This window comes from Montipora capricornis, chromosome 7 (assembly GCF_036669925.1).
Source record: "Montipora capricornis isolate CH-2021 chromosome 7, ASM3666992v2, whole genome shotgun sequence".
NCBI lineage: Eukaryota > Metazoa > Cnidaria > Anthozoa > Scleractinia > Acroporidae > Montipora > Montipora capricornis.
Window position 1 is genome coordinate 6,400,402 of NC_090889.1, and position 21,957 is coordinate 6,422,358.

The following is a 21,957-nucleotide window of genomic DNA, read 5'->3' on the forward strand; positions in this document are numbered from 1 at the left end:
TTGTATTTTAGAAAAGCGACATTTTTTGAAAAGATATCAAATCACGACCAAGGATATGCCGTGATGATATCCAAACGACCATGTCTTTTCATCATGACAATTTCCAATTCATCGTTATCCCCTCCTCGTAAGCTTCTGATACTGTACGCTATGTTTACACATTTAACTTTAAAGGCGCTACCGGTTTTCGGGAGTATGTAAAAATAGGGCTTAGGTTGGTCCTCTCTAGGCGGATGGTACAATCTCTTATTATCTTCCTGCTTTCTTGTCTGCAGCTCTGTGATTGTGTTCAGAATTAAACCAGTTACATCAATATTTTCATAGAACTGTGAAGCTCTCACGGCCTCTTTTATGTGTCTCTATGATACATTGTATGTTGGACAGGTTTCTCTGACAGGATAACAGTAGTTGTATCTGCTGTATGTCTTTCATTGTGGTTACGAATCATGATGTTCAGTTTTTCAAGGCTATTTATTATAGCATAAGATATGAGAGGTATTTAAGGAAATTAAAAAACGATTGAACTGATCTACTTTTGTGGCATAAACATCCCTTTATACAACCCTTTCCCGACAAAAAAATGCTCTATACAACTCCTTGGAGGTTTCAGGGTAAATGAGAGCGGCAATGCATTTTTTCGAACACTACGCCTCTCTGGAGGTAGAATAGAATTCAACCACATGATTGATCTTGTTCACAATACTGCAAAAAAGCATCTTTTTTTTATGTGCGATCGACATCCACCATAATGATTCTGTATTCTAGAAAAAGCCACGTTTTTTTAAACATATCAAATCACGAGTAAGGATATGCTGTGATGATATCCAAACGACCATGTCTTTTCATCATGACAATTTCCAATTCATCGGTATCCCCTCCTCCTAAATATTTTCCGATACTGTACCCTATGTTTACACATTTAACTAGAAAGGTGCTACCAGTTTTCGGGAGTATGTAAACATAGGGTTCAGTTTGGTCCTCTCTAGGCGGATGGTACAATCTCTTATTATCTTCCTGCTTTCTTCTCTCCAACTCTGTGATTGTGTTCAGAATTAAACCAGTCACATCAATATTTTCATAGAACTGTGAAGCTCTCACAGCCTTTTTTTACGTGTCTCTCTATGATATGTTGCATGGCTTTCTCTAACAGGATAACAGTAGTTGTATCTATGTCTTGCATGGTGGTTACGAATCATGATCAGTTTTTCAAGGCTATTTATTATAGCATAAGATATGAGAGGTATTTAAGGAAATTAAAAAACGATTGAACTGATCTAATTTTGCGGCATAAAAATGCCTTTATACAACTCTTTCCCGACAAAAAAATGCTCTATACAACTCCTTGGAGGTTTCAAGGTAAATAAGAGCGGCAATGCTCCTTTTGGAACGCTACGACTCTCTGGAGGTACAATACAATTCAACCTGCATGATTAATCTTCATCATCAACTCCTTGGAGGTTTCAAGGTAAATAAGAGCGGCAATGCTCCTTTTGGAACGCTACGACTCTCTGGAGGTACAATACAATTCAACCTGCATGATTAATCTTGTTCACAATAGACAGTGCAAAAGGGCATCTTTTGGTGTATGTGCGATCGACATCCACCATAATGATTCTGTATTCTAGAAAAAGCCACGTTTTTTTAAAAGATATCAAATCACGAGCAAGGATATGCCGTGATGATATCCAAACGACCATGTCTTTTCATCATGACAATTTCCAATTCATTGTTATCCCCTCCTTGAAACATTTTCTGATACTGTACCCTATGCTTACACATGTAACTTTAAAGACGCTACCGGTTTTCGGGAGTATGTAAAAATACAGCTCAGTTTGGTCCTCTCTAGGCGGATGGTACAATCTCGTATTATCTTTCTGCTTTCTTCTCTGCAACTCTGTGATTGTCTTCAGAATTAAACCAGTCACATCAATATTTTCATAGAACTGTGAAGCTCTCACGGTTTTTTTTGTGTCTCTCTATGATATGTTGGACGGCTTTCTCTAACAGGATAACAGTAGTTGTATATATGTCTTTCATTGTGGTTACGAATCATGATGTTCAGTTTTTCAAGGCTATTTATTATAGCATAAGATATGAGAGGTATTTAAGGAAATTAAAAAACGATTGAACTGATCTACTTTTGCGGCATAAAAATGCCTTTATACAACCCTTTCCCAACAAAAAAAATGCTCTATATAACTCCTTGGAGGTTTCAAGGTAAATAAGAGCGGCAATGCTCCTTTTGGAATGCTACGACTCTCTGGAGGTACAATACAATTCAACCTGCATGATTAATCTTGTTCACAATAGACAGTGCAAAAGGGCATCTTTTGGTGTATGTGCGATCGACATCCACCATAATGATTCTGTATTCTAGACAAAGCCACGTTTTTTTAAAAGATATCAAATCACGAACAAGGATATGCCGTGATGATATCCAAACGACCATGTCTTTTCATCATGACAATTTCCAATTCATTGTTATCCCCTCCTTGAAACATTTTCCGATACTGTACCCTATGTTTACACATTTAACTTTAAAGACGCTACCGGTTTTCGGGAGTATGTAAAAATACAGCTCAGTTTGGTCCTCTCTAGGCGGATGGTACAATCTCGTATTACCTTTCTGCTTTCTTCTCTGCAACTCTGTGATTGTCTTCAGAATTAAACCAGTCACATCAATATTTTCATAGAACTGTGAAGCTCTCACGGTTTTTTTTGTGTCTCTCTATGATATGTTGGACGGCTTTCTCTAACAGGATAACAGTAGTTGTATATATGTCTTTCATTGTGGTTACGAATCATGATGTTCAGTTTTTCAAGGCTATTTATTATAGCATAAGATATGAGAGGTATTTAAGGAAATTAAAAAACGACTGAACTGATCTACTTTTGCGGCATAAAAATCCCTTTATACAACTCTTTCCTGACAAAAAAAATACTCTATACAACTTCTTGGAGGTTTCATGGTAAATAAGAGCGGCAATGCATTTTTGAGAACACCACGCCTCTCTGGAGGTAGAATAGAATTCAATCCGCATGATTCATCTTGTTCACAATAGTGGAAAAAAGCATCTTTTTTTTTATGTGCGATCGACATCCACCATAATGATTCTGTATTCTAGAAAAAGCCACGTTTTTTTGAAAGATATCAAATCACAAGAAAGGCACGCTGGGGCCAAACCACCCCTCTTGTGGGTCTTCGGGGGAGCGAGGTGGGTATTGGGTAAAAATCAAGATGGCGCAAAATAAGGAATTTACGTGACAAAAATCCAAGATGGCAGCCAAAGTTGAGTTTGCTGAAACGCTTCGACCTGCTTTACAGCGTGCTAAATCTGACTGTTTATCCAAAATTTCAACTGGGGATGGAATCAAAAAAGTGAGTGACTTCTTTCGAGAGCTTGATGGTGCCGTGGGAGTCTTGGACCATAAATACAACGAGCGTTCCAGAGATCGAGAGATACAACGACTGTTGCCTTCACAAGGAATGGTAGCTAGGGCCTTAAGAAAGATTCACATAAAAATTATTCGCCGCCTCAGTTCAAGACCGAGATTAGCTAATCCATGGATCGGTGAATTTACTGTGGATATGCCCAAGGAGGTGATGGAATGCATCTCAAAAAATATCTTGGACTGAACAAATTTCGGTCATGAATTTAGTGAAACGAACTCTCAATTGTTTTACAAAATCATTGATTTTCGTAAGGCAAAATATTTATTCAGAAGAATGGACATTGATGGGGTTGAAGTGGAGCTTCAGGACATTCTAAAAAAACAAATAAATCGTGAACAGGAGAGGTGTGAGGTGATTGTTTCAGATGAGAAGCCACTGGAGTTGAAGTTTCATAAGAAAAATGAAGTTCTGACCGTGAAATTTCACTATGGCTACTGGAACATGGACGGTGTGCCACAACACTAGATCTAAGACATTACTATTATTATTATTATTATTGAAAGTAGGATTTTAACACCCAGGGAGCAGGGTTAACGAAGTGGTGAGAGCACTCGCCTTCCACAAATGTGGTCTGGGATCGATTCCCAGTTGGTTGTGTGTGCAAGGTTGAGTTTGTTGATTCTCTCTACTCTGCTTCAAGAGGTTTTCCCCGAACTCCAGCTTTCCCCAACATTTTATATGCTTTGTTGTGATTCAATCAGTTGTTGCTGTACATCATGATCAAAATCATAACTATTAAATTATAGTTTATTGTTCAATTTCAAAACCATCATTATATATTGTTCACTTTTCAGTCAATTAAGTTAATTGACATTGCAATTTATTCATATATTAGATATACTATAAGCTCTTTTCCTATGATCAATCTAGCAAGAAAAGGCACATCCCATGTTTTTGTTTATAATGTGTCTTCCAGTGAATTCTCAGTCATACTCTGTTGCAAAGGGCATAACAATAACAATAACAATAACAACAATAACAATAACAATAACAATAACAATAATAATAACAATAATAATAATAATAATAATAATAATAATAATAATAATAATAATCACTTTCTCTTAAAGTACTTGAGAACAGATTTCAAAGGGTGATCTTGAATGCAACTCCATGACTCCCTGGAGCAGTAATTATTTGAAGGCTTTGAGGGCAGCCACACTCAGTTTTCATTATTGCTACAGTTCTGTTTCATATGGAACAATGGTAGAGTGTCTAAGCTAGTAATCAGGATTTTATAGGTTTGACTACAAGGAACACTTAGAATTTTTCTGAGTTGAAAATTACCACTTGTACAATAATCACTTGAGCACAGAGGCTCAACTAATTGGGGAGACAGGAAATCAAATGAACTCAACACAAATTATATTACATTGTTATCTCTGATAACATTATCGAGAGTTGAGTTGTTTCTACGAAAGTATAAGATAATTAAAATAATATTTTCCATTTAATCAATAATTGCAACACTAAAAAATAGGAAATAAAGTGTATATATGTTTATACATATAACGAATTAACTATTTAAGAAACTGCTTGAGCTCATTGTTAACTTTTCCAGTAGCAACACTTTGCTTCACTAGCTTCGTCAGGTTGTCTTTGCATATCGTGCAACCTTCATCAGCGACATTTAACTTAGGCAGACCACAATAACAAAATCTGTCATCGTGGTCTTTAACCCTCTTGGGTATGTAAGACTCAGAACCTTTCTTTTTCTCTTGACGATAAATAACACTGTAGGGGTCCATCTCCCTAAGCCATAAGAGACAGACAAACTCATGACGGAACACAATCCACCACCTCATATTTTTCTTCACATTGCAAGTGTTCTCAACATACTTTGCCAGCTTGACATGTTTAGCCTCTCGACCCTGCATAGAGTTAAGGCCAAGCCCAAACCCAAGCTCCTCCAATAGTAGGTTGGTGTGATATGGAATGGCATAGCCCAGGGTCCACACGGTGGGATTCACCCCATCTAACAGGAGACGATTTGCTGTGAAATAGTTTTGGCACAATTTCTTCAAATCATCAACTTGCTGCTTGCTTACATCAACTCTGGAGTAAATAGCAGCAGCATCCCTGATTTGCACACCAATGAATGCTAGTGTGTGAAGCTTTAGGACAGACCCACTTGACAGCTTGTCTATCTGCAACAGTGCCTTAATTAGGTAAGCAAAGTTCCATGAAAATCTCTTGGATTCCAGACCAGTGAATCTGTATGAAAAAGGGATTCCCTTCTTTCTCTTCTCACTAAACCACATATTAAAGCTGTTGCAAAGTCTTCCACACTTTATGGTTTCTCGTAAACTCTTCAGAAATGCCACCAGTGCTGAGGAGTTTGGAAGGTCTGAGACCACTGTTGCTGTCTTCAGTTTAGCTTGGTCAGTGTACTGCATGGACATTGTCAGGAGAGCTAAAAACCAATGCTGCCAGGCATTGTTAGTGTTGTGGAGTGGCTCAGCTTTAGCTAAATCCACATATTTGCCTAGAGGGGGGACAAATTCTTGCCTAGATTTCTCCTTGGCAATTAATTTGGTGACCTCTGATCTTTGTTTCCCATGAGGGTCTTTAAGCTTGTCTTTAAACTTGGCAACTTTCTCTGCAACTTGAATCCGCTTGGAGTAATCCCATGGTTGCCAAGTTGCTTCTGGTCCGCCAATTGAGCCACCAATAGTGGTTTTGTCAGTTTGGTTCACATTGGCAAATGGTGAAAAGTAAATGGCACAGTTATTAAGCTCGCCTGACATGGATGACAACCATTTCATGTCAGCTGGGATCAACTGGAATCTAAATTCAACCACATGGCCTTGGTCTGTAGTGAGTTTAGTTCCCTCTATACGCTTCATTTCTTCTACCAAATGCTTGGTGTATTGCTTCATCAAGGGAGTGTCTTCAGCACAATTAGCACCCATCAGAAGGTGGTTGTCGTTGCAGCTCTGCACCCTGTTTAGAAGGTTCAGAATGCTGACAAGGTATGCTATAAATTAAGAATTAAAATCATGAGGGACCATTTAACTAAAAAAAAGTGGTCATCACTAGCTCCCACAAAAAATTAATGCTAAAGAAAGTATCCAATAAATAATATTTTAAAGACATTATTTTAATACTGCACTACTATACATACACTATATCACTATCATCTGAAAGTGCAAAAAGCAATACCTGTTGCTGTATCATCTTTCCCAAAGGGAGCACCATCTGCACCAATGGCTACATGCAGAACTCCTTTCATGCCATTGAACCAATGTAGGCAGGGGTTTTTCAAATCCAGAAACAAGTACATATCAGCTAATCGCAGCAGGAAAGGTTCCAAGGGCCTGCAAACACCAGATGTTGATTCCAGGGAATATTTGCTTGCCAGGTCTTCCAATGATAGCACTTTACCAATTTCTATGGCTTTGACAAAACTCATGAGTGATTTGTAAGGCAAAATTTTTGGAACTTCACATCCTTTCATAAGTTCTGTTTTCTGGTTTTTCTTTTTCTTTCCAGTTTCTTTTACCACATCTGAACTATTTCTAATGCTTGTGTACTTTCTCTTACTAATGAGGCCTCCTTCATATAGTACACGCAAGCTTCTCACCTGATTTCCTTCGCTTTGTTCCTAATGTTTTATTTTGCTCTTGACAATACCTGGAATTATCTCTTGCATGCAAATATCTGAGTTGCTAATATAATTGGTCATCTCAGGTTTTGAGGCGGTGGATATTAATGTCGTCCACAAACCATCAAGCACTGGTTTGTTGTCTTGGGGTGATTTTTTTGTGGCTCCAGAGCAAGTATGGATTGGCCCAAGTGCAGCCAGGGTCTTTTTTCTGTGTCTAAAAAACTGCTTTCTGGAAAGATTAAGCTTTTCGCTATTTGTTGGCAGCATTTTGCTTGAGATAGTAGGTCCTCTGTCATCTTTTATCTTTTTGGCTTGATACCCACTGTCGTCATTGACTACATTTTCCAAGTCAGAAATCTGTGCATTATAGTTAAATTCAATATATTAATTAAAAAACAAAATATATTTTTTGTTATCACTTGTAACAACAAATATGCAGATTTATAATAGTCCAGTCTCTATCAACTCCATTTCTAAGTCTAAAGGAGCTTTAATTAAATGAAATCTTTTAATGTGTATTTAGGCACCAAATCATATCACTTACAGCTTCATATCATTCAGGCAAGCTGGCAAAATTATAAATTAGAATGGACTATTTTCCAAGGAGCTTTAATTAAATGAAATCACTTAATGTGTATTTAGACACCAATTCATATCACTTACAGCTTCATATCAGTTAGGCAAGCTGGCAAAATTATAAACTAGAATGAAGCATTTTCCAAGAAGCTTTATATATTAATTAAATGAAATTACTTAATGTGCATTTAGACACCAATTCATATCACTTACAGCTTCATATCATTCTGGCAAGCTGGCAAAATTATAAATTAGAATGGACCATTTTCCAAGGAGCTTTAATTAAATGAAATCACTTAATGTGTATTTAGACACCAATTCATATCACTTACAGCTTCATATCATTTAGGCAAGCTGGCAAAATTATAAATTAGAATGGACCATTTTCCAAGGAGCTTTAATTAAATGAAATCACTTAATGTGTATTTAGACACCAATTCATATCCCTTACAGCTTCATATCATTTAGGCAAGCTGGCAAAATTATAAACTAGAATGAAGCATTTTCCAAGAAGCTTTATATATTAATTAAATGAAATTACTTAATGTGCATTTAGACACCAATTCATATCACTTACAGCTTCATATCATTCTGGCAAGCTAGCAAAATTCAAAACTAGAATGGACCATTTTCCGACTAGAATGGGTTTATAAGTTTATATTTTGTTTACATTTATGATCACAAATCATGTTGTACATAGGAAATGCGCAGAACAACATATAATTTATACAAACCTTTGGCTTTTGTCTTCGAATATGCTCTTCAGTTTTGTGAAGTTTCGAATTCAAAGCTTCAAGTTCCGTCGCCTTCTCATCTAGTTGCAATTTCAGCTTGCTTATTTTAGCGTCTTGTTCGACCAACGCAAGGGCCAGTTCTTGTGATCTCTCCTTTTTTAAGCGGTTATATGCAGCAAGGGGAAAGCGTTGTTTTCGCCCACTCGAGGTTACCCTAAACACCCATGACAATTTTTTTTTGTATTAGGACAATAGCTTTTAATATGTACATTTTTAATAAGATGAGACATCGAACTAACATCGTATGACTTTCGATTTTGGTGTGAGTTTCGACATTCAGAGAAAATCTTCATTGAAAAGCATTACCTTGAATGCTCCTCGGCTGGAATATCTTCGCAATTTGCTATTCCAATCATACTACTTTCCTCGATTAATTTTTGCGTATTACGCCTTCATTACACACCAATTTAAAGCTAATGAACTGAAAAATACAAAATAAGGCACCATTTCTGGCTGCATTGTACCCAGGCTACGAAAATCCCGGTTGAAATCCGCCGATTTGGCCCAAAATCCTTTCACTGACATACCCACAGGCCTTTGCCTGCTCGAAGCCGCCATCTTGAAAAATGTGACCCACGGGCTGACGACCCATCTGGGGGGTAGTCTGGCCCCAGCGTGAGGATATGCTGTGATGATATCCAAACGACCATGTCTTTTCATCATGACAATTTTCAATTTATCGGTATCCCCTCCTCCTAAATATTTTTCAATACTGTACCCTATGTTTACACATTTAACTAGAAAGGTGCTACCAGTTTTCGGGAGTATGTAAACATAGGGTTCAGTTTGGCCCTCTCTAGGCGGATGGTACAATCTCTTATTATCTTCCTGTTTTCTTCTCTGCAACTCTGTGATTGTCTTCAGAATTTAACCAGTCACATCAATATTTTCATAGAACTGTGAAGCTCTCACGGCCTTTTTTACGTTTCTCTCTATGATATGTTGGACAGCTTTCTCCGACAGGATACCAGTAGTTGTATCTGTCTCATTGTGGTTACGAATCATGATGTTCAGTTTTTCAAGGCTATTTATTATAGCATAAGATATGAGAGGTATTTAAGGAAATTAAAAAACGACTGAACTGATCTACTTTTGCATCATAAAAATCCCTTTACACAACTCCTTGGAAGTTTCAACGTAAATAAGAGCGGCAATGCTACTTTTGGAACGCCTCGCCTCTCTGGAAGTACAATAAAATTTAACCCGCATGATTGATCTTGTTCACAATAGTGCAAAAGAGGATCTTTTGGTGTAGGTGCGATCGACATCCACCATAATGATTTTGTATTGTAGAAAAAGTGACGTTTTTTGAAAAGATATCAAATCGCGAGCAAAGATATGCCGTGATGATATCCAAACAACCATGTCTTTTCATCATGACAATTTCCAATTCATCATTATCCCCTCCTCGTAAACATTTTCCAATACTGTACCCTACGTTTACACATTTAATTTTAAAGGTGCTACGGGTTTTCGGGAGTATGTAAAAATAGGGCTTAGTTTGGTCTTCTCTAGGCCGATAGTATAATCTCTTATTATCTTCCTGCTTTCTTCTCTGCAACTCTGTGATTGTCTTCAGAATTAAACCAGTCACATCAATATTTTCATAGAACTGTGAAGCTCTCACGGCCTTTTTTGTGTCTCTCTATGATATGTGGGACGGCTTTCTCTAACAGGATAACGGTAGTTGTATCTATGTCTTTCATTGTGATTACGAATCATGATGTTCAGTTTTTCAAGGCTATTTACTATAGCATAACATATGAGAGGAATTTAAAGTGGTACTATGATCAAAAAATGATTTCCTTTTTTTCTTCAGATTTTGAAAGCGTGTTCGCTTAACAACTAACTGGCAAAATTGTGAGCTTTGAGTTTTATCCAAAGGCTGTTTATTTTGAGTTTAAGTTTTGGATTTCATGGTCAGCCATTACTCACGTTCAAAACTGGCCGATTGGTCCTCAGAGGGTTGGATCTAGAGAAAATGACGTCATTTACTCACTAGCTTAAAATTTCAGCGTGTAAACGCAATTTATTATATATGCAAAACACGGGTTGAAAAGTCTGAAAGCCCGAAACTCCCGTGCTGCATATTAATTAGGCCGCGTACACACGCATTGCATTCTTAAACTAGTGCGCGTTTGACGTCATTTTCTCCTCGACCCAGCTCTCTCAAGATTTTAAAGTTAGTAATGGCGGACCAATAAATAAGAAAATTCCAGCTAAAATAAACAGGTGTCTTTTTAAAACTAGAACTTAAAACTTAGGTGAGTTAGTGTTTAGTTAACATAGTTTTGAAATCCAAAGGAAAAACAAAATTTTTTTTTGGTCGTAGTACCACTCTAAGGAAAGTAAAAAACGATTGAACTGATCTACTTTTGCGCCATAAAAATCCCTTTATACAACCCTTTCCCGACAAAAAAAATGCTGTATACAACTCCTTGGAGGTTTCATGGTAAATAAGAGCGGCAATGCTCCTTTTGGAACGCTACGACTCTCTGGAGGTAGAATAGAATTCAACCCGCATGATTTATCTTGTTCACAATAGACAGTGCAAAAGGGCATCTTTTGGTGTATGTGCGATCGACATCCACCATAATGATTCTGTATTCTAGAAAAAGCCACGTTTTTTTTAAACATATCAAATCACGAGTAAGGATATGCTGTGATGATATCCAAACGACCATGTCTTTTCATCATGACAATTTCCAATTCATCGGTATCCCCTCCTCCTAAATATTTTCCGATACTGTACCCTATGTTTACACATTTAACTAGAAAGGTGCTACCAGTTTTCGGGAGTATGTAAAGATAGGGCTCAGTTTGGTCCTCTCTAGGCGGATGGTACAATCTCTTATTATCTTCCTGCTTTCTTCTCTGCAGCTCTGTGATTGTGTTCAGAATTAAACCAGTCACATCAATATTTTCATAGAACTGTGAAGCTCTCACAGCCTTTTTTTACGTGTCTCTCTATGACATGTTGGATGGCTTTCTCTAACAGGATAACAGTAGTTGTATCTATGTCTTCCATGGTGGTTACGAATCATGATCAGCTTTTCAAGGCTATTTATTATAGCATAAGATATGAGAGGAATTTAAGGTAACTAAAAAACGACTGAACTGATCTACATTTGCCGCATAAAAATCCCTTTATACAACCCTTTCCCGACAAATAAAATGCTCTATACAACTCCTTGGAGGTTTCATGGTAAATGAGAGCGGCAATGCATTTTTTAGAACACTATGCCTCTCTGGAGGTAGAATAGAATTCAACCCGCATGGTTGATCTTGTTCACAATAGTTCAAAAAAGCGTCTTTTTTTTTAGGTGTGATCGACATCCACCATAATGATTCTGTATTCTAGAAATAGGCACGTTTTTTTGAAAGATATCAAATCACAAGCAAGGATATGCTGTGATGATATCCAAACGACCATGTCTTTTCATCATGACAATTTCCAATTCATCGGTATCCCTCCTCCTAAATATTTTCCAATACTGTACCCTATGTTTACACATTTAACTAGAAAGGTGCTACCAGTTTTCGGGAGTATGTAAACATAGGGCTCAGTTTGGTCCTTGCTAGGCGGATGGTACAATCTCTTATTATCTTCCTGCTTTCTTTTCTCCAACTCTGTGATTGTCTTCAGAATTAAACCAGTCACATCAATATTTTCATAGAACTGTGAAGCTCTCATGGCCTTTTTTACGTGTCTTTCTATGATATGTTGGACAGCTTTCTCCGACAGGATAACAGTAGTTGTATCTATGTCTCATTGTGGTTACGAATCATGATGTTCAGTTTTTCAAGGCTATTTATTATAGCATAAGATATGAGAGGTATTTAAGGAAATTAAAAAACAATTGAGCTGATGTACGTTTGCATCATAAAATTCCCTTTACACAACTCCTTGGAGGTCTCAAGGTAAATAAGAGCAGCAATGCTACTTTTAGAACGCCTTCGCCTCTCTGGAAGTACAATAAAATTTAACCAGCATGACTACTCTTGTTCACAATAGTGCAAAAGAGGATCTTTTGGTGTAGGTGCGATCGACATCCACCATAATGATTTTGTATTGTAGAAAAAGTGACGTGTTTTGAAAAGATATCAAATCACGAGCAAGGATATGCCGTGATGATATCCAAACGACCATGTCTTTTCATCATGACAATTTCCAATTCATCGTTATCCCCTCCTCGTAAGCATTTTCATGTAAATTCACTCGAACAAAGGTTCCCAGTTGCTTTCATCACTGATCAACTGCATCTTTTGAACTCGGCTAATTTACGGTGTCTGACATTTGAAGACTGCAGACTAACCCTAAATTACAATTATTGAAAGGGACCATTTTAAAATGGGTTCTTAGACTTGAATAATGTTTATCAGCGTTATTTGAAATGGGTGCTTAGACTGAAATAATGTTTATCTGTGCTATTTGTAGGCAGTCTGCAAATGTCAGAAACCGGCTAATTTACGCAGTGGTAGTTTGAGCTTTGCACTGGCGAAATTTATGGTTTGACAATAAGAGGCGTAATGAGGGAGATATCGAAAATGTAATTTGCGGTAGTTGAAGTTATGACACAAAGAGTTGTTATCTTGCCGATTTTTTGGCATTGCTACATGTTTACCTCTACGTTAGGCAATTAAGTGATCTTTGATTGCCTTAGATTTGTTTCCTTGTTTCACACGCGTCCCCTGTTGCCGATAAGCTTACGAAAAGTACAGTACCAAACATGTTTTGGTTGTGGCGTTATATATTTTTTTTGAGAGAGAGAAAGTGGTGATTGAAATGCATTTTCACTAATTTATTGCTGTGGTGGTATTTTGACATAGGGCTGCTGTGTTTTAGGTGTTGCATCAAGACAGGAAAAAACAAAAAGGACTGCTGATGTGGAACCACCTGTGGTGGCCACTGCTTCAGCAACACAGTCAGTGGAACAGGTGCATATGAGAAATGTGTGGGTAGACAGTGTTTTAGGTGGCTTGGAAGATCACCCTCCATGCCCTCACTGTCTAATGGGTCCTTGCATCACTGTCGGTGAATTGACCCTTATTCAAGGATCCTGTGCACCAGACATTACCAATCACACCAAGCGTCACAAAAACTATCGACGGTTTTGGAAAAGTCTGAAAGACAGGGGTTTGTGGCAGCATGAACTTTATATTAATCGAAAGACCTCAGCTGGTCTTAGTGAGATAGAGTTGCGTGAGCTTATGCCCCAGTGTGTCCTTGACGACACCAGGAAACGATACCCCAACCCACCTGGTGTGCCATATATGGGACACAAAAGGGCATAAGTATCCAAAACCCCTGTGAACATGGTAATGTTACCTTACCATAATGAATACCACCATTTCACATTTACATTAAAAAAAATACTATTAATTAATAATCTCCTTATGTTCTGTACTGATCAATAGCAATTTAAGCAGTTATATAAATATATTATGGATTTGTTTGAATTGTGTTGATCCGTTTACTGGCATATTGTTACTTTATTATCCTTTCCTACTGGACATCTTGTTACTGGAAATACATTGTATCAGTGATTTATTTTTTATCTGCAACTCATTTATAACTGTAGTTGGGAAGCTTCATCGGTGTCTGATAAACATGGAAAATACTTCGCTTGTTACATTTTAGTTCTTGGCAGCTTTTATAAGTATAAATTTGGTTACAGCTTGTATTGAATACAAAAGATTTGTTAAACATATCAATTACAGCTGATGAATTTCTCTGCAGTATTCTACAATTGAGGGAAAGAGCTCCTTTTTCAAATTTCTTGAGCTTTCTTAGTAATTAGTCTTGAAGAAAGTGGTCCACACGCGTTCCCTGAAATTAAATGTTTTAGGCTGTAGATTCCGGTGCCCCGTTCTACGATTTGGTCGGCGCACATCTTGAATCAAGCTCACAGATGTTGCTTCTCTGTTTACATTTTCATTCTGCAAAGAGATCAAATGAAATAACATACAAATGTTTTTGTGTTTATCAATGTAAACAGCTTCTCTATTGACTCTTTAATTGTGCGAAGAGAAATGAAATAACACGCAACTGTTTTTGTATTGATCAATTTAAATTGCACATCCCATCTGTTCATTGTTACAAAAGTGTCTTCTACTTACCCAGCCCATAACTGCCAGTGCCATGCGCATGTTGAAAGTGCGGTCGGCGAAGTGGATTCGCTTTGGACAATAGATGAGGATGGTGTTGTTGAAAGATTCCACCCAGTAGGTGTCACGACACTGGAAATTAAGAAAATTAAAATCACCGGTTAATTATTACAAATACCACCTCCAACTTTGAAAAACCTTTCTCCTTTCTCAGTCTGATAGGGTAAGAAAGGAAAACATGGTTAATTGCCTGGTAATAGTCTTCAGCAAGTTTGTACACTTTTGAATCCAAGATGAATTTTCAACGGGCAGCTATTGCTCGGGGATTTGTAAGTTTCACTTTTCTGCAGTGGTATCCAGGTATTTTGCACTTTGACTCAGAGTCACAGCTGTTGTGATTTGCCTGCAAGCAAACATAATACCTTTGGCTTGAACAGCTGGTAAAATTTTCCTTATTGCCTCAAATTCATGGGTTTGGGAGCTGCGAAACTCTTCCTTCATGACAGTTTTCACAGCTACAACATGGTGGGTTCTGTCCAAAAGACACATTGTAATATTAACGAGAATTGGTGACAAGACAAAACTCAGAGTAAGGTAAACCAATCTGACTTTTACAAATTCGCATGTTTTCCTGCACAAAACTTACTTGCACATGTCTTTACTTACTCATAAGATATCATGGCCACTGTAGAGTGGTATGCATTTGATGTCGAGTCATGTCGGCAGTCAGTTATGACAGTCTACAAACCAGAGAAATTATGTATTAATTTAACTGAAAGGTCTCCAATTCCCTAGCATGATTTAGATTTAAGAGACTGTGATTATAAGCAGGTGAATTTATGGTTAGATTAACTTACAGCCCCATTCTTTTCAATGTAAGCATCTGTGTTCTGGACCTCCTGTATCCTTTCTCTCATTGAAGAGTCTGCAGCTTTGTTTACAATATCAATATAGCCCATGTTGTCATATACTATAAACAATAATAATTATAATTATCGAGGGTGGATGAAGACAAGTAATATGATACAACTTCTGAATTGTGCATTGAAGATACCTTGTATCACCTTACCATTATCAATATACTTATCACCAAGACTGCCAATTTTGGCAGCCTCAGCAAATCCCTGGTATTGGATTTCAAGCATGCCAGAACTTGTGAAACCATGAACCATTCTAAAAAGGAGAATCAGATTAGATACTTAGTTGTTTGATATGGGAAAAAATAATTTGGAAGATAGACTGAAAAGTATATGCAGCTTTCCGGCTACCGGTCTAACCCAGATTAAGAATATCAAATAAAAACCACAGGTGCTTGGATCTAGGAGCAGTAATTAGGGCATTCCCCTAGAATAAATCATAGCTGAATAAGCAAGGTTTTAGATCCAAGTAAATGTAACACACACAAGGTTTCAGAACCTACAGTTAGCGGTATACTTGCTTCCGATTATAGAGGAGCTGGCCCATTTGATCCTGTGGTCACCCTGCTCGCAGCAAAACTCCATTCGGAGAAAGTGTCCATCCATATTCATGTGCTCTCCGTCGAAAACGTAAGGACAACCACACATACAACCTCTGGCAGTAGCCTGTAGCAAAGTGATTAGAGATTCATTTCCGCAAACGAAGAAGTTCTCAGAGTCGTGTGCGGGAGATAAAATCTGCATACAAGCAGGTCCTTCTAATTCTCTGGACGGCCACTGACACCTGAAATCCTTTGTTTTTACAATGTACCTGCCTTTCAGCATAAAGCTGGAAGACAGACTTAGTAGCGTTCGCCTGGACAGCAACATCGTTTTTTTCCGACTTTTCAACGGTCTTTCCCTCGTACCGGTCCATAAGAACTTGCAAAAAGTCTGCATTTGTTCGACCTGACCACACATTCGCCATGTTACGTAATCTCACGAACCGAGCACTGGTAGCTTGCATTTCCTCTTCTTCTCCAAAATTAAACTGAAAGTTTAAGCTGAACTGAGGCTTGCGAGGTTTCTCTTTTCGTTTTTCATTACAAATTTTTTGCTTGTCATATTTAGCTTTCTTCGCAGAAGGTTCACTAGCACCCAACATTTTCTCACTCGAACCCGATATTAAATTTATGAGAAAAACTAACGCGGAGAGATTTCGACGTTTCGATGACATCCTGTCATCATTATCAAGAAAATGAAGAAAAAATTTTGGAAAAATTTTTTCCAAGCTGAAGTATCCGAACGAGCTAGTCGATTCTACAATCTTATCTTTCATTAAATCCAAGCTATCGAATGTTTCGAGTCCACCCCCTGTTGTGCCAGTTGAACAACCTGTGCGGATACTGCTGCTGTTCAAAGACCAAAAGTCTGCTGACGTCTTAAGAAAACAACTAAACAACCTTAGCAACAGAATTGGAACACCTCTACAGCCCATCTATACTAGTCGTAAACTGGGTGATGCACTTGGCGTAAAAGAACAAAAGCCCTCTCTGATCAATCAACACAGTGTGGTCTACAAATTTTCATGTCCTCTGTGCGATGCAGAATACATAGGCCTCACAACTCGACATCTTTTTAAGAGAATCGAAGAACACTGTCGCAGTTCTTCATCCATTTGCAGACATCTTCAACAAGATCATGATACCAGCCCTAGATCTCTTGACTTAGCCAAGAATTTTGCAGTTCTGAGAAAATGCCAAGGAAAGATGGACTGTCTGGTATACGAGATGCTCCCGGTTAAAAGTACAGACCAAGCCTTAACATCCAATCAGACTCAATACGTGCTAAAGTTTTTACTTGACTTTGTGTTTTCCTTTGTGTGAGGTCACTGGATGATTCACTTGCTTAGAACAACAGACTATTGTTTTTGGTTTAGTTTTTTGACTACTTACTTATGTAAATTTTCTTCAAAAAATCTTTTCTTCATTTTCTTCGAAACGTCGAGATCTCTCCGCGTTAGTTTTTCTCATAAATTTAATAACAAAAGTCAATCTTATACGAACCCGATATTCCTTTGTTTACTCGTAAATCCCTCGTAATTTTTTGAAATTTGCGCCAAAGATTACACCAATGGCAGACGAAATTATATCGGACAGAGAATAACATCCAATGGTAGAGCACAATAGAATAGAGTAGATGTTTCACTGGGGAAAACCCGAGGGAGAATTTCAGAAAATGGAGAGTTTCGAACTGTGTATTTGGCGCGGGATCGCGAACTAATTGGGCTCCTTACAACAAAATACAAGGAATATCTTGTGCACAAAATAGAAAATACAAGAAGACAACTTGCTTTTGAAGGTTCGTTTATTATTTACCTGTCACATTTGAATTTAGCGATAGATGGCACTAAAGTAGGCATCGCCACTCAATGGACGTGCACCCGCCATGTTGGAGTTATGCTTTATCAATTTGATTGAACTGGGGGAGACCCTATTTATACGGAACGCCTGCGTTTAACGCAAGCACATGAAAATGTGTGTAATTACACGCGTGTAATTTTGACTCGGTAGACGTGATATTGCGTGTAATTTTACACGCAGTCATTAAACTGGAACTCATTAAGTGCGTGTAGTGAGAACAGAATATTAAAAGTGCGTGTAATGAAAACAAAACATTTTTTTTGTGTAACATTTATGATAGTGGACTGCACTGTGATATAGTTTAATGTTTCGCCCTCTTGCTTTTGGTCGTAAAATGTTCCCGATAAAATCGAGCAGTTTCGCTAAACTGGTTTATAGTAAAAATATTTTTTTTCCGTTCGAGTTTCAACAACAAGTGGCGCCGGGGAGCGATTGGCGTGATGAGTAGCACAATCATGACTCCATTTTGTGTTACATAGGTAAAAAAACCTTCAAATGCTAAAATGCTCTCTTTATTGTTTCTTTAAGTCCACTTTTGCTTTTGATGTTTGTTTCAAGCAAATTCATGCAAAAAGTTACAGTTATGCGTTATAGAAAGCAGTTTTTCCATTTCCCATGATCCTTTGTGGGTGTGGCCTAATTCAGATTCTGGCCTTTTTCTTCTAAATTAAAGAGTTATTTACAAGCAGCAAATTATAATTCTACATATTTAGGGCAAATACATGTTTGCTTTGATAATCAGGACTGCTATGTTCTGATTCTGAGCAAATGTTTCCACATTTTTTGTTCTACCCTCAGCTGTCTTACAATGAAGCAATGATTTCTTCATGCTGCAGAAGTGAGAGTTTGTAGATGGGCTTCTTGCTGCGCCTTTTTACTGTAAGGTCACCACAGATATGCCTCGCAGTTGCTGCAAACACTGCTGCAACTCTTTTAGTATCTAGAGTGTAAGTCATGTCATGAATGTTATCACGTAGATAGAAGTGGCCTTTCAACACCTCACTCCCCTCACAGTAATGGCACAAGAAATCCTCTGTGAAGTCCTCGCTAAGCTCTTCTACCCCATGAGATGTGACTTTCAATAGGAAAAAGTCGTACATGGGATCATCTAAAGCTGCAATGGCAACTGTGCTGCCCTGTGTGGCCAGATCTGCAATATGCGAGGCCGTGTCATGATCCAAAATTGGTATTTCGGATTCCTGCCTTGTTGTTGCGGGTGTGGCTTCTCAGACTACAGACTCTTCTCTCCAGTCATCGGTCCAGGCTTTATACAAGCAGTTAGGCTCATCATCCATGAGGCAGTTCACACAATAACAGGAACGGAGTCTAACCAGAAGCTTTTCTTGTTGAGGCAGAGACTTGACGCAGTGTAATTTCCTTATGCCCTTCAGTGTTTTAAACTGGCGCCCACGTCTGTTCGTTTGCACCGCCCCCTCTCCAGTGACAGCTACATGAAAGAAGATGCGCGGATTCAGCTGAACAGACTTAATGCGTGCATTAAAGCTTGATGCTGCTGGACGGGAAAAGTTCTCGAGTAGGAAATCATGCATGGTCTTAGCATCTTTAATGATGGCAGTCCTTCGAAGCACTGCTTGGCTTACTTTCTGCTTGATGTGTGATCCAGCAGCATCCTGCTCCCCTTTGGCATGAGATGTATCAAAGAAATTACGCTGTATCAAATAGCCAAAATCAGCAAGAGAGCAGGACAAGTCACCCAAGCAGTGTCTGGATTTGTACTGGGCAGCACAACCATCAGTGAATTCATGCATCTTTATTACATTGCATCCCAGGTCTTGTGTAAGGTACTTGTTGATGAGCTCCTGAACGTGATGGACACTGTTGTGATCTTGGCCGGGGTCATCAGATATCACGAAGAGGTGCTCTTTAATGGTGTAGGGGTCTTCTTCTGTGCTTTCAACACCATCAGTGGCCTTGACTGCATGACGATAAACAATGGAAACGTATAGAGAAACTTTAGCAACATCAAGGTATTCGCTTTGGGTTTCATCTTGCTTTCTGCATGTGTATCCCTCTGAATAATCATGAATACAGACAACATGGCCGATGGGGAGGCGTTCCAGCAAATTATCAAGCTGTTCCCGCTGCCAGCGAGCCATAAAGGAGTGACTTGGATACAATTTCAGGAGATCTTTAAAATAACTGAACAGCTGGAATGGGGATGTTTCTTTTTGAAGTAATGAGATTTTTTTCTTTTCTTGTCCATCGGGAAGAAATTTTCCAGTCGAGACATATTCATAACGAGACCAGTGGACCGAACCCTCCTTACTCATTTCCTCAGGAAGTAGAGCAAAACCATCAAGTCCACAGGAATTGCACTCTCTCTCCAAGCATGTTATCGCGTCATAACTTGCACCATCCTCTTTTGGACAAAGAGTGAGATCAACACATTCTGTTAAGGTCTTGGGGACTGGAATACTCTGATCAGAATTAATCACTGCTGCTTTTCTGAATTTCATGCAAGCATTAAAAACCATTTTCGTTTCAACATGTTTCCTGCACAAGCAAGATTTGCGGTCTCTTTCTTTTGCTTGCTTGACGAAGAAAGGTTTTAAGTTTTCAAATTTTCGTTGTTTGACCTGAATTTCTGGGTGCAGCTCTTTGAATTCCATGTAAGCTTCAGTCTGAGTTTTTTCCAAAACGTGTTTTGCATGTTGAATGTACTGCTGCTTTCCAGTGCGCTACTTCACCACCTCTTTTTTGTCCCCAGTTGGTCGGCTGGCCACGGAGGTCCAGTATTCATAAGTGATCTTTCCATCTTCTTCACTTGTAGCATCTGCTCGTAGTTTTCTCTTTCTGTAGAGCCAGCTTGGAAGATCACCCTTCACTTTTTCTCTACGTCCAATTGCGTTGATGATACTTTTCTCGTGAATGTTAACCAGCTTGGAAAGAGATTTTTTTGCTTTTGCTTTCTTGACATTTTTTCCAAATGCTAGCGACTTGAAAGTGGTAAAAGCTGCGAGCTTTTTGTTTAACTGAGATCGTTTCACTTCCTCCATTCCCTCGGAAATGTCGCTTGCCAATGCTTTAAGGACCTTGATTTCTTTTTCTTCCGAGGGTGTTTTTATCGTTCCTTCATTCTGAAGAATTTGTCTTGTTCTTGGGCTGTTCATAATTGTTTTGATGATCGCTGCCTTTTTAGAGGGCGTAGCCAGAAGGGTAGCTTTTACTTTATCCGTTTTCCGCTTTTTTGCTGTCCTGTTTGCATATCCAAGATATTCTTTCTCAAACGTTGTCTCATTTTTGCTCTGTTCTTGCTTTCTTTCACACGGTATTTTCGAACCCTTTCCCTGGTTTGTTTTTTTATTTTTTCTTTCCTCGCTTGGACTTTAGCACGTGCCTCATCTCTGACTTGTTTTGCATTTTTCTTTCGAGCGATCTCTTTGACGGTTCGTCTTGTACGTTGCTGTTGATTCGCGGTAGATTGGCATTTTTCTTGTCTGCTTTCCTTTACTCTTTTGATAATTTTCGCCTTGTTTTTTTGATAATGAAGCCTATTCCTTTCTCTCTTTTCAGCCTCTCTTCGCTCCTGAGCCGCTTTCTTGCGCGAAACCACGGGATTTTTTTCTTTACTCTCCATTGAATAACCACACCAAAACACGTGCTTGACCACGCTGAATTGTATTGCGTAATTCATTCTAGCCCTTAAGAATCCCTTGGGACACCCCGATTGTTGTTTATTACAAGAATGAAGCAAAACGTTTCATTTGTACTCAAGTTATGGGGGAGTTTCAATGGGAGATTTCGGAGGGGAGCGTTCTTGTAGAAATTACGTTACGCTTAATGAGCACAGCGTTATGGCGCAAAATGTTTCAGCATTGCTCAAAGCTGAAAATCTCCGGTCCCAGTGGATGAAAATGGCTTAAAGTGCTCGCAGTTGTCGAGTATCGCAAGCCCAAGATATGCTGCTCAATCAGAGTGCAATACTCGCTCTAGAACCAGCAAAATATTGGAAGGAAGTGGTCAGTCCTCTGCTAATTTGGATGTTACCAGTGCAGTGCAGAAACTGTTTCAGCCTTTTTAAATTTGTTCTAGTTACGTCCTCGCTTTGTGTTTTGACTTAAAGTTTTGACACAGAGTC

General features: G+C 38.5%; 2 protein-coding genes and 2 pseudogenes across 4 annotated transcripts in view; 1 reads left to right on the forward strand and 3 right to left on the reverse strand.

The window, feature by feature from the left end:
• LOC138057376 (putative nuclease HARBI1) overlaps positions 1-21,957 on the forward strand; it is a 41,780-nt gene that overhangs the window by 11,964 nt on the left and 7,859 nt on the right. Inside the window, exon 2 of one of the 3 annotated variants that reach the window (XR_011133657.1) lies at positions 13,278-13,985. The exons of 1 other annotated variant lie outside the window; for it this stretch is intronic. The gene's annotated coding sequence lies outside the window, so the exon portion shown is untranslated. Of the gene's footprint in view, positions 1-13,261; positions 13,986-21,957 lie in introns of those variants that run through there. One more of the 3 variants, XR_011133658.1, reaches the window with a different exon arrangement.
• LOC138055429 (uncharacterized) lies at positions 4,975-5,850 on the reverse strand. Its single transcript, XM_068901366.1, has one exon. It carries the CDS (start codon positions 5,848-5,850, stop codon positions 4,975-4,977), a length of 876 nt encoding a protein of 291 aa, XP_068757467.1.
• On the reverse strand, positions 15,532-16,372 carry LOC138055430 (uncharacterized; annotated as a pseudogene).
• Positions 18,662-21,513, reverse strand: LOC138055431 (uncharacterized; annotated as a pseudogene).

Excerpts from the sequence above, each read along its gene's own strand:
- LOC138055429 (XM_068901366.1), bottom strand. The coding sequence starts at position 5,850 with ATGCAGTACACTGACCAAGCTAAACTGAAGACAGCAACAGTGGTCTCA.